A 13252-nucleotide genomic window follows, 5' to 3' on the forward strand; every position below is an offset into this window, starting at 1 on the left:
CCTGGGTGGCTCAGTGGGTTAGGCCGCTGCCTTCTGCTCAGGTCATGATCTCAGAGTCCTGGGATCGAGCCCCACATCGGGCTCTCTGCTCAACAGGGAGCCTGCTTCCTCCTCTCTCTCTGCCTGCCTCTCTGCCTGCTTGTGATCTCTCTGTCAAATAAATAAATAAAATCTTTAAAAAAAAAAAAAGAGTACACGAAGAAGCAAGTAAAATACTAAAAGGGTGGCAACAACCCCAGGAAAATATGCTTTAGCCAAATCAGAAGAGAACCCAAATCGTGAGGGGGGAGAAAAGGGATAAAAAGGGGTTCAGAAAGAAAAAAAAAAAAGAAACTATTAAAAAAAGAAAGTTGATAAAAAATATAAAAAAGAAAAAATATGTATATATATATTAGATAAACTATTTAAAAAACGTTAAAAAAGAAAACGGTAAAAGTTAAAAAAAATTTAGCAGAAGAAGAGAAAAAAAATTGAAAAAGAAAAAAAAATTAAATTAACTGCAAGACTAAAGAATCATGGGGAGAAAGCCATGAGTTCCGTCTTCGCTTTCTTCTCCTCTGGAATTCCGCCGCTCTCCTTGGTATTGAAACTGCACTCCTTGGTAGGTGAACTTGGTCCTGGCTGGGTTTCTCGTTGCTCTTCTGGGGGAGGGGCCTGTTGTAGTGATTCTCAAGCGTCTTTGCCCCAGGCGGAGTTGCACCGCCCTTACCCGGGGCCGCGCTGAGTAATCCGCTCGGGTTTGCTGGGTTTGCTTTCGGGAGCTTTTGTTCCCTGAGCGCTTTCCGTAGAGTTCTTTCAGATAGTGGTTGATTTTCTGTCTCTAGAATTGCTGTTCTTCTTCTCTTCAATCTCCTGTTGGATTTGTAGGTGTTTGCAATCTTTAGATAAGCTATTTAGCTGATCTCCCACTACCTGAAGTAGTCTCAGCCTGCTACTTCTCCGCCATCTTGACTCCTCTCCATTTCTATTTTTGTAGAAGAGGAGGAAACAGGCTCAGAGAGGCTAAGCACTTGCCTCAGCACAAGTGGGATCGAACCCCAGCACTGAGCCTGAGAACCGAGGACCTTTCCGATATACCACACTGCCTCTCATCCTGCATGGCATTTACGGCCAAATGGACATCAGACAGGCCTCCAGCAGTGAACTCAGCCATGTAACATAACTGAAGACCTCTACAAAAAGCAAAGTCTCCATCTCGGGCATGGGACCTGTGGGGACACAGGTGATGCTGGCGGCGTCCCTCCCAGCAGCCACCTCCCAGCTGTGAAAATGCTCTAATCCACTCTACAGTCTCCGATGAGGAAAATTTAAACAGCATTATTGATTGATTTTAAAATTCAGCTGACATTTTTTCCCTGTTGAGAATTTCCCCAAACCAGGGCTGTTTCATTAGGGCTCCACAAATACCATATAATTAATTCAGAGGCTATTATTCTAGCAGGTGGAATACAGCAGGATGGATTCCCCCCTCCCCCTGTTTTTATAAAACTAACACTACATTTTATGAGTTTGGGAAAAGGTAATAAACACGTCTTTAAAATGGATTTGTCCGTGCTGAAGGAACCTCTTAAACACAGTAAGAAAAGCCACAGAGCCTCATAATTGCAAAGGGGATTTTACTACCCCTCATGATTCTCTATCATTCCGCCCAAAGGGTAGAACGCAACCCAGAACAGCTTGGTTCTGGAGGCACAGGGGAGTGGGAGCTCCTAGAGAAGCCTGGGGGTGGCCGGCACACAACACTGACAGAGCCATTGGCACCCCCACGAGGAAGCGGGGCCCACAGTCATAGCTGAGGGTACTTGGCTGGCAACAAAGTGAGGTTAAGTGGGCACGAGCCATACACTGACTCGTGGCCCTGTGCAGCACGACATCATTGAGTCTCCACGAATGCCCCACGAGATAGGGGTCGCTAGCCCAGACGAGAACGCAGAGTAAGTTACTCCGCAGTGTGCAGCAAGCTAATGGGGGACTAAGACGGCAGCTGGAGCCCTTAAGACCCTGCTCTCCCTCCACCCCCAGCAGGGCCCGCAAGTCCGTGAGAAGACCAAGTACCTCCCACTTTGGCCTTTCTTGCTTTTTATTCTGAGCCTCCTTCCCCACCCCTGATGGTTCAAAGGCCCATTTAATTCCACTGGTTTTACTGCAGCTATATTCATACCTCATTGGCTAAACTGTAACCTTTGAAATTCGAGCACTGGGCTCAGATTCTTCATTTTTCCTTCCTTTATGAGGAAAACATACAGACTCTGTGCTGTCTGAAACCATGAGAGCTTAACTATCGTCGATGGAAAGGACCTCGGGAAGCCCCTTTTTACTTCAGAAATAGGCTAAGTGAAGTCCAGAAAGGCCACATGATTTGCCTGAATTTAACACACTGAAATAGTGGCAGAGTCAAGACCCACCTCAGTCCCTTCCTGGGATACCAGGCTCTCCAGGCCAAGTGACTTCAGGTCAGAATCAGCTGGAGTGGGTGAGAGATGCTAAGGAAAAGCAGCCTGGATACAAAACAGCATCAGCATAACTGTCTGCCAGTGGGGAAATAGTGGCTAAATGGTAGCGCGTTAGTATAATGCGACAGAACACTAGAAAGGCATTAACTAGATCTACAACCACCACACCAAAGACGCTTGGAAACAATTTTTCAATGAAATGAACAGGTTAGAGAAGGAAACATTTATTTCTAGGGGTCAACATGTAATGTAACATCTTGCTTGGAGACATGCCCCTATGACCTAAGTGTAAGAACATGGAGGGAAAAGTGCTTTAATGAAGTGGCCCTTTAGGGGAAAGGAGCAAGAAGGGGCACCCATTGGATTTCAATCTTTTATGTGATTTTTCTTTCTTTAAAATAAGCAAACAGGCCAAGGCAGCCAGAGATGAAAGTTGTGACTTTTAACTCGCTCTAACTTCAAAGCAGATAGGCTGTGTAAACAACGGGAGTGGACCAAGATGTGAATTACCAGTGTTCTGTTTCTTTCCTGGCAGAATTGACTTCGAAAAGTTAAAAATCAATACTTGAAAAATTAAAAAAAAAAAAAAAGCAGTAACTATTTTATTGCCATAGTCAGGAAAGAGAAGAAGGGACAACAAAAGGAGAGGAGCTAATGGGGCTGGGGTGGAACAGGAAGGTATGGGATGGGAAACGGGTTCACGGGAGGTGAGAGGGGCTGTCACTTAGGGGAAAGTGTCACGGAGACGTCATGCGAAAGACAAAGAGGGAGAAACCCAGCAGACCAGACATGAAAGGACCAGGGAGAAATTATTAAGATGCTTTCCACAAACCAGACCGGATACCTCTGAAAATCAGCAGCTCCAGCGATCAGATAAGGTGAACAGATACTTAAACACTGAGAAATGTTCAAGGCAGTATGAATGCAAATCAGAGGCTCTTTTTGGGGTGAGGTTAAATTCCACATCAAGAGGAAACCTGTGGGGACTGAAGGTTTCTTTTAAGCCTAGCACATAAAATTTCAGATTAATCTAGAGGGGGAAAAAAAATCCTCTTCTGAACAATCATCTTATAAATAAGCAATCTTGCCCCCCTGGGTTCCCCTTTAGAACTGGGACAAAACATGGATGCCGCACTAATCCACGCAGCTCCGGTTCCAGAAACACAGCCGGAACGTGGAAAGGACTCTCTCCTTTTGAGTCTTAGAATATCTGCTTCAAAACAGTTCAAGGCTTTGGTCAGAATTTGAGCTTGTTGGGATCTTGGGATAATAGATGGAAAGTCAAAGGGCAAGGGTTTTCTTCTTTTCCTCAATTCAAGTGAACAGCATGAGTGAAAAAGGGCCCCTGACTTTCTGAGCTTTATTTTTGTCTGGAGATCAATTCCTACAAGTTCATATTCTGCTCTGAACATCACCAGCATCATTGGAGATTCAGTCACAGCCTGGCTGCTCGGGAAGAACGATTAGTATTCACTACAGAAGAAAAAACATTATCCTTAAAACCAACAGCTATACACTCCATCTAAAACATTCATTTATTCCACATTAAAGGAACTCGCTTGTTTCAAAAAGTTCCCTGATAAATCGCTCTTCAGCCATTTGTCCTCAAAAGGCTTGTCTCATCGAGCAGAACTTCATACCCACACAAATCGGCGAGCTCTTTCCTGAGTGGACCATGGCTACAGGAGAGAATCTCAATTAATTAATGTCCCATCACGTGAAGACTCCTTCAAGTAATCAGAATTCCATTCTAAAAATAAGGTCTTCGTTATACACATAAATGACCTTCCCAACCTCCCAATACAAAACAAACAAGCAAACAAACAAACAAAAAAAAAAACACCTTTGATTCAGGAAAAACTTTGGTGATGAAAGCTTCAGTTTTTTGGGTTTTTTTGTTTTGTTTTGTTTTGTTTTGTTTTGTTTTGTTTTCAAAAAAGACTGGTCAAGAAACTTTGAAATGACTTTTTAGAACTCGCTTTGCTTCTCGTTCATCCTCTATTCTATGACAGAAAGCAACACCTTTTATTCTTTTAACACAACACCGTGGTCTGGTAAATTGTCTCTGCCTTTCTGCTCCAAGCCCCGCTTCCTCAGCCACCCCACTCTAAGGAAAAAGAGAACCTTTGGGACAGCACCCTTATTACCACTCTGAAGGTGGCTGTTGCTAGGGAAGGTTGGTAGTTACAGCATGGGCAGCCTGATCCACAGGCACAGGCTGAGTGAGGCCAAGTTGTAACAGAAAATACCCCCTCAACTCACACTGACCTATGTCAGTCATATTAACACTTGACATCTTACGGATTTCTCAGTTTCTGAGACCAACACTCCTTGTCTGACCCACCCCCACCAGCCCCAGCTCTTGCTGCCAGCCCCCAACAGCCCCCTTCCCAGTATATACACGCTCTCTGAGCTTAAGACCTTAGATGGATGGCTTCTGACTGACCGATAATTGGGAGCGTCCCACAGAGAGCCCTTTCTTACTGGGGTCCCTATTATCCAGCACAGCACGTGAAATGTGGAGCATTTGACAACCGTTTATGGGTAGATGCGAGGAAGGAAGAAAGGAGCATATTAAGAGCCTGAACCTCTTCAGCTCCCAAAATGAGGATCTGGGGTACACCACTGTGGTGACCCACCCGCCCAGTGTGAAAGAGGTCAGCTCCGCCTTACCCCGGGAGCTCCAGAGCATCACAACTCTTAAGGCCCCCAGAAGGGAAGAAAGGAAGAGAGAAATAAAACCCAAGTGGAAAAGGAAGGAAGTAACAGGGGGAGACAGGTTAACAGGAGGAAGAGGGAACGAAAAAGATCAATTAATTGCTGAAGGAGCACTTATGGAGCACTTACTGTATGCCAGACATTAACTCATTTCATCCTCCCAATGCTTTTCCTGGTGCTGTCACCACCTTTGAAGGCTTCGATGCAGAGAAGTGAAGCAATTCGCCAGAATCACTCAGCTAAGAGCTGGTGGGGTCAAGTTCCAAACGTGGAGAGCCTGACTGCAAACCCCAAGTCCCCCCACCAACACCACACTTACCAAAGTGCATCCCACAGAACATGCTACTTTCTCTGGGTACCTGATAGGCGTGGAGCAAAAAAAATAAAAATGAAAGCATGCGGTCAAAGGCAGATTGAGAAAAATGGGAAGTTAAATGGGATTCTTTGCCAAAAGACTTCTCTGAGCTTTTCAATCATGAATGAGCCCTGTGAACCTCCAGGAGAAGCACAGAGTTTATGTGGGTCCCAAACTTACTGCACCAAGGACTGTTTTCTTAGAGAAGCACTTTGCTGGACCAGACTCCACTTCTGGAAACAGAAACCTCATGCCTGCTCCTCACCCACTATGTGTGCCCAGATTTGCTAGGGGCCAGGTGATGGAATATGCTCGAAGGGCAGAGCAAGAGAGGCCACCCAAGTCTCTGGGAACATGTCCGAACTTTAGAGCCTCAGCCTCCTGCAGAGGTCCACCCCGGGACCTCCACTCCTGCCCTCACAAAACAAGAACCACGCACAACAGCCCGTGCCCTCTCCAACCCGGCAGCCTGCCCAGCTCTCCCTGCAGAGCGACTGGCATTGTGGACTTCTCAAAGGCAATGTCTCACCTGAGTGTTCCCCTCAGTTCTGAACTCCTCTCTGTCCCTTCTGTGAGGAGACCTGGCCTTAAAATATTATCATACCCAAAAGGGTGTATACTACTTATCCAAATCTCACAAAGAATTCTCCGAAAGGCCTGAAGTTGATGGCTCTTATATTCCACAGACAGAAACATTCAGGATTCACTTTAGGATAACAAGTTAAAGATGTTTTCAGCCTCTTGGAAGGAGACCACCAAGTGATTTCCTTCCGAGTCAATTACATGGTAAGGGCCCTCCACAAAGTCCAGTTGTTCCAAGGTCAGTAAATATCCTGAAGCAGAGAGTACAGTTACAAGTAACTGCTTCATCGACACTACGAGTGTCCTAACCACTTGCACCAACACCTACAAGAAGCTGGAGCTCCGGGGGCATTTCAGAGATCAGGCTCCAGGACTGGATGCTGCATCTGACCACCTGCGACAGCCAGAGTCCAAAGCTCCAAGGCAATGGAAGGGGCAAGGGACAAGTCACGCAGGAGTCCGTGGGAGGGACGTCATCTAGCAGCTGCGCCTTGGGCTCCTCACCGCAGCTGCTGAGTCACCAAACTCAGTCCTCTAAAATACTGCCTTCACCGCGTCATTCCTCTGCTGAAAAAACCTTTCTCTGGTTCCCCACTGCCAAGAAAACAAAGTGCAAACTTCACGGATTGGTAGGAAGGATCTGTCAAAACCTGCCTCAAACCCACCATCCTGGCTCTTCTCCACCACGATCCCTCATGACACCCCCCGCCCCCGCCGCTTCTCCCCTGCATTTTCAGCCCACCTCACCCCCAAGGCCATCGGGAAGCCATGTCCACTGCCATGCCCTTGTGTAATTGTCACGTGAAACCCTGTGATGTCTTTCAACGAGTGCCCTTGCTACCAGCTCCAAGTTTTCTCCAACCCCAAAACCACTCGAAACATGTTTGATTCCTTTTCAGCTTAGGCAGGGAAATGACTTCTCGCTGCAGCTGACAACTTTCACTGGAGTTCAGCAATTCTCCTATTATCTGGAAGATGAAATGCTCTACATCTTCCATGCCTACGGTTTATATTTCACCAAGTGGTGTCAACACTGATATAGTAACCTCCCATATTTATTGAGCAGCACACAATGTAATTGATGACATCTGCTGGGGCTGATATTTTAAGTGAAGGCTATTCTCAGCTCTGCCTGCTCTCCCCATGGCTCTGTATATAAATAGCCAACAGCAGCTACACCTGAGCTACAAAGTGGGGCTTCTCGGCTAAGGTCCTCAATTATACCCCATAAAGGCATGAGGTTTTATCGAAGGAAGATTTATCTAAGCAGATCTTGTTTTCATGCCTGCAGAGCTAGAAAAAGAGGGAGCAGGGGTGGGAATCTGCTGGATATGCCTGCCATCATTCCTAGGAGACAAAAATCCTTCTTTGGACTTTTGGACTGCTGAACCAAGTAGATTTAAGTCTCATGTTCTTTTTGATGCTCAAAGTTTGTGTTAACCCCCCAATCAAGGCAAGTGATCATATACATCCCCAAGTGGCAAATGAAACCCGCCTGAAGTACTTATCTTTCCCAGTGTATACTAGTGAAAATGAAAATGTCTTCCCCTGGTGAAGTTTAAGTATTTGTGTGCAAGTCTTGGGGCAGAGTCAATCTGGTGGTTAGACAACACTTGATTCTCAAAGGACAAGAACCCATTTCTGTTTCAGGGCTGGAAACAATCAGTCCACTGCCACTCTCCGTTCAGAGACCTCTGTAAGCAAAATCCTAGAGGGCATGTTTACGGGAGGGTGCATCTGTGAGGCCCAGAGAGAGAGAGTGTTGTGTATCAGAGCTGTTCCAAAAGGAAGGTACAGCCTTTCAAAAGTAATGTTGAGAAATTTCGACCATTTTCAATGGGAAATTTATAAATTGCATTAGAAATATCTTTGTATGGGGGCGCCTGGGTGGCTCAGTGGGTTAAGCCGCTGCCTTCGGCTCAGGTCATGATCTCAGGGTCCTGGGATCGAGTCCGCATCGGGCTCTCTGCTCGGCAGGGAGCCTGCTTCCTCCTCTCTCTCTCTGCTTGCCTCTCTGTCTACTTGTGATCTCTGTCTGTCAAATAAATAAATAAAATCTTTAAAAAAAAAAAAAAAGAAATATCTTTGTATGCTTTAATGCGACTTATTGTGACAACTCAGTCATTGGTAAAGTTACAAAGGAGAGAGGCTCATGGAGGCTGCAAAGATACGGGAAGTCCGGACTGATCTCCAAAGGAAAGCCTTTCCTGGGACCTGCTCCCCAAGAAGCATGCAACAAATGGTAAATTCCCCACCTATAGCTTCACCACTTGCCCTGCACATACCTACCTTAAGGCCCTGAACACATCCCACCAAAACCACTGACTGGGTTACCTCCCCACACTCTGCTCTCAGCATCCCCCAGCATGGGCACCACAGCTTTTGTGTTGTTTCCAGAACCAGGCTTGGTGCTTGTGTACACAGTGGGTATTCAACTTTGAGAATGAATGAATGAATGCATGTATGAATGAATGAATGAATACTATGTTGCCCGACTTGGAGGCATGAGCTAAAATGCACATGAAGAAATCCTAACACCAATTTTGTTTAAAAAACAAAAACAAAAACAAAACAAAACAAACAAACAAAAAAAAAAACCAGAGTCCAGGGACAGAGGGACCCATTAGAGTGACAAAGGAGAGAGGAGAAGGGGGTGCCTTCTAACACATTCATTACATGGCAATTCCCTCCTTGATTTCTTTTTTGTCAGGGCAACCATCGGGATTGCATCAAACAGTCAAGCCACAGAACTGAAGTTCATCCTCAGAAGTATGAACCTTTGATGCATGGTCAGTAATCTTTTTCCTCCAGGTTTCGGTATTAACTGCATATACATACTTCAAGTACAATCTAGCATCATTTTCAGCCACCGGTTCTGTGGCTACAGCAGTCACATACGGAACAACAGGGACAGGGATGTGATTCACGGCAGGTCCTCAGTCTGTCTTAAATAACTTCCAGGAGCACCCTGGGAGTGACTTACAATGGCCATTGGTAGACGAGCTTCATGCTTGCTGGCATGAGTGCCAAGAGCCCTCTGAGGCCCAAGGTTACACCCGAGTGAGCAGACTCAGAAACAAGCTTCTATTTAGAAGCCATGAAGAAGTTACTTAACAAATGAAATATTAGTGCCCTTGAAAGCCTCCTGGGATGAACCCGTTTCTACAAAGAAAGTTTCACTTTTATAGCTCATGTCAATTGCACATTCCCAGGCCAGCCGTTCCATGGAAGAAATCACTGGATTCTACCCAACTCACCAGGTTACTGTGATAAGCATTTTACTCTTTTGTAGTGGTGGTGTTTAAATAAATAAATAAATAAACCTCCAATGATTGTAGTCAATTTAATACATGTTGAAGAATATGTATCAGGTGATCTCTGACAAATAACAAAATGGACACGATAGTTTCTATCACCATACTCACTTCAGACCCCCAAGTCAGTCAAGTAAGACAGCTCTCCGGCATTCTTAGGAACAGTAACTCAGCATGTAAAGAAGGAAAAATGAGACTGCATTTCCCATGGAATATACAACAAGAAATAATGCATCCTTTACCTTGGTCAAAGGGCTTGTTGGGATTCCAGCTTCTGAAATAATCATCCTATATAAGGAAAAAAAAAATAGAAAATGAAGGTCAGATTTCAGAAAGCTTCTCACATCACTGCATAAAAACCAGCCTTTCTCCCCACCTCCCAAAACACAAAGAAAACAAACACAGCTTAGAAACCTTTCCCCAAAGAGACATGCATGTAAAATCAAAAATATCAATTTACCTTTCAAATTCTTGTCTTTTCAAACTATATGGATTAAACACCAGGAATAGTAAAAACATTTTAGCCTAATATGGCAACAACGCTGCTTCTCTTGGCTTGACAGATAAACCACGACACCTTCCAAGTGCAAGGTGGATTTGCTATCAATTATCCTGCAGGTGATGCCTTGCTGCCCTCACTTATGATTAAGCCTCTGTGTTTGTAACAGCTGATAATTTCAACTGTCAACATTCCTTTCATGTGGAGACATGGAATTCGTGGTGTGCAGTTCCAGTTTTCCAACACTCACTAAAGTTAAAAACAGACTGGCCCCTCCAATGTTAGAATGAACCACGGGCATGCACTGGGCTTCCCACCATTCCTTCTAGGTGTGTAACAAAGTAACAGAGGTCGGCCAAGCTGGCCAATTCAAAACCATGTCCTTCTTGCCTGCTGCTTGTATCAATTTATGCTCTAAGGCTAGACACTTCGCTACTTTGAAATTCCCAGGGTCTAGGCCACTCACTTATTCAGTTACATTAACTACTTCACTTTTAATAACCTCTCCTTGTTAAAGGCTGCCTGTTATCTTTATCTTCCGCTCCCCACCCCCAGCTGAGCATTCAGTCACCGGCATTAGCACACCCACTGTCCCCGCAATCAGACTGCCAGGTGAAGAGGCATCACCCGTGTTTATCTTCCCCGTATCATTTTAAGCCTTTTGCACTTGTTCAGTTAATTTCCTCCTCCATGTAGCTGATAATATTTGCTGCATGTGTTTCTGGCAGGTACTCTACATGCCGCAGTTTCAGAGAGCTGCCTACAATGAGGCCTCAATTTCTCTTCCTGAGAAGTTAATTTACATCAAAGTGCACAATTAGTTTAAATTATTGTCCACACTGCCTCCTGCTGCAGTTTATCTCCGACATGATCTCCCGTGAATTTTATCGGTCTCTGTGTTGTTCAATTACCTGGCCTTATTATATCCTTGTTGAGTTCACCTAAGCCCTTAAACAGATTTTAGCAAACTGGATTTGGAGTAAAATCATAACATATTGCTTCTTGGGCAGTGATTCCATTTTCCAGAGCATGAATAAACATGAACCGTTTCCTCTGGATCCTGGGGATTCAGCATTAAATTATTTTTAACTCCATGGAATTGGCCCACTTTGCTCTGGCTTTAATGCTATGGCATAAATGACCTCCTCACCCATCTGGTTAGGAAGTCTCCAAGGGCCACACCATGAAATGTCATGGAGAACATTACAGACAAGCCCTCTGCCATATCTCTGTCCCCCTATGATTTTAAATACAATCCTAATCTTTCAAACTGCATGGCCTGAGACTCAACAGATAGTATTAAATAAGTTAAGGACTGGACAGTACGTGGGAAAAATTTAGCACCCAATTTCTTAGTTGGATGGCCAATGGGCTCTCAGCCCTAGACACAACTGTGTTATCCACCCATTCTGTTCACGAGGACATGGGAAGAATTAATCCAGGAAGAACCCATCCTCACCAATGGAGAAAAAAAAAATCAATCCTTCCAGCTATGGTCCGTCAATATGCCCTCCACATACAGAGGCCAGCTTCCTGTACAATGGCAATGTGGAATCTTGTGAAATATTTTCTACTTGAACATGCTGTTCTGAAACATGGAAGTCCTTGGAAGCTTAGGATGTGTGTCTGACAGGAAAGGACTGGAGCCAAAGACAAGTCCCTTTACTTTAATTTCCCATGCCACATTCCCTTTGATGTCAAGGAAAGGTTTGAGCAAGTCTCAAGAGGTGAACATTCCCTAATGATTTCCACCAACTTTAGAACCTGGCTGGCATGCGAAGCACGCTTCTGGGCCCCCAGTCACTTTTCCAGGTTAACTACAATGGCCATTTTTACAAATTTCTTGGGGGGGGATAAAAAACCCAATTTCAAACACAAAGCCTTTCAGTCATAAAAGCAGGTACCTGCATTAGAATAATTTAAGCTGATTGCAAAGGTAATAATACCACCTAATTGCTGCCAGATGCGGAAGTGCACCTTGAGTGAGCGCTCCTTATGCAAAGTGAGTCCTTCAAGCAGCCCCTGGCCCAGCAAGGCCAGTCAGCAGTCAGCGAGAACAATTCCTTGCATCTGACTGCTTTTTGCTCAGCTTTAGCAAAGTGGATGGCCTAAGCAAAAACCAATGAGCCAGGAGCAGGTAAAACCTTGAGTGCCACTCTTTGGCTAGAGCTAAGAGAAACCCCTACCGGAGGCCAAGATCATGAACATGTGGGAAGCACGCTAGAACCAGAGCCCACCTGGGGGATGGTCAGGGAGCCCTGGGGAGGGGGCACAGCTGCAGTCAATTGGAGGCTGAGATGTCCAGGCACAAAGAGCACCCTGTCACACCGTACCTGCCAAGTATGACTGACCTGCACACAAGGCAAGTCCAAGCAGGTAGGGGCTGTCTCCATCCATCCCCTCCATGTGTGCGGGAATGCTCAGGGAGACAGAATCTCCACTCAATTGGAAAAAGCCACAGACAGAAGAATGCCACTTCTAGACCTGCATCTCCTGACCATGTGCTCATATCAGAAGTCCCCATATCCGGATGCTCAGCGCACATTAGGACAGCCGTCTGGGGGTACTGAACCAACACTCCATCAATATCAGGGCTGGTCACTTCTCCAGGTCCCAAGACTGGAGGTGGGGGCAAGGAGGAGAGCTACCTCCCCAACTCATTTCTTATTTTCTATCTAAATCGATAGAGCTACATTCTCTGTATGTTGTCCTAAAACAGACCCAGGACCTCCTGTGCTGGGGACAGCAGTGCCAGTTTTCTTGAGCTACAACTCCCACGCTGGCAAGTACTATCCTTATCCCCGTACCACCCCAATTCTGCACTGCACCCAAGTGTGCTCCTGATGCACGGGCCCCTTCCGGATACTCTCACAATGCAGGACTTGAAGGCCCCTGATCTCTCATCTTCCTTCTGGCCCAAAAACGTGGTGACCTGCTGGCATTCAGCCTGTGGGGGAAGGCACACCACTTAAGTCCCACAAACATGCCAGGAGAGGTGTATGCAATGGAGACGGCCTCTTCACTGGTTCTTTTATCATCTAGTGATGAGGCTTTTAAAAATGACTTGCAAGGACCACAGCAAGGGTTAATTTTTAAAACATAAACTTCAGTAGAAAGACTCCTATCTAAATACAGTCGTTTATTAAATTCAGTAACTCAGTGCATTATACAGACTAAAGAATGAAAGATGGCAGTGTTACTACGCATGTATATTTCATGGAGCCCACTGTGTAAAATAATGTCAGGCCTCTACTGGACAGGACTGAGAATAGTCTTCCTCCAAAGTCTAACGCCAGAGGAGGAAAGGCTGATTCCATTTTACTACCCCACT

The 13252-nt window shown here is 45.4% G+C and overlaps 1 protein-coding gene across 2 annotated transcripts in view; it reads right to left on the reverse strand.

Moving 5' to 3' along the window:
* The window catches only part of SPOCK1 (SPARC (osteonectin), cwcv and kazal like domains proteoglycan 1), a 516740-nt gene that overhangs the window by 272561 nt on the left and 230927 nt on the right, over positions 1-13252 (reverse strand). For both annotated transcript variants that reach the window (XM_047730551.1, XM_047730550.1), the window contains one exon: positions 9665-9710. In XM_047730551.1, the coding sequence (XP_047586507.1) occupies positions 9665-9710 (46 nt within the window). The remainder of the gene's footprint in view (positions 1-9664; positions 9711-13252) is intronic.

This window comes from Lutra lutra, chromosome 5 (assembly GCF_902655055.1).
Source record: "Lutra lutra chromosome 5, mLutLut1.2, whole genome shotgun sequence".
Taxonomy (NCBI): Eukaryota; Metazoa; Chordata; class Mammalia; order Carnivora; family Mustelidae; genus Lutra; species Lutra lutra.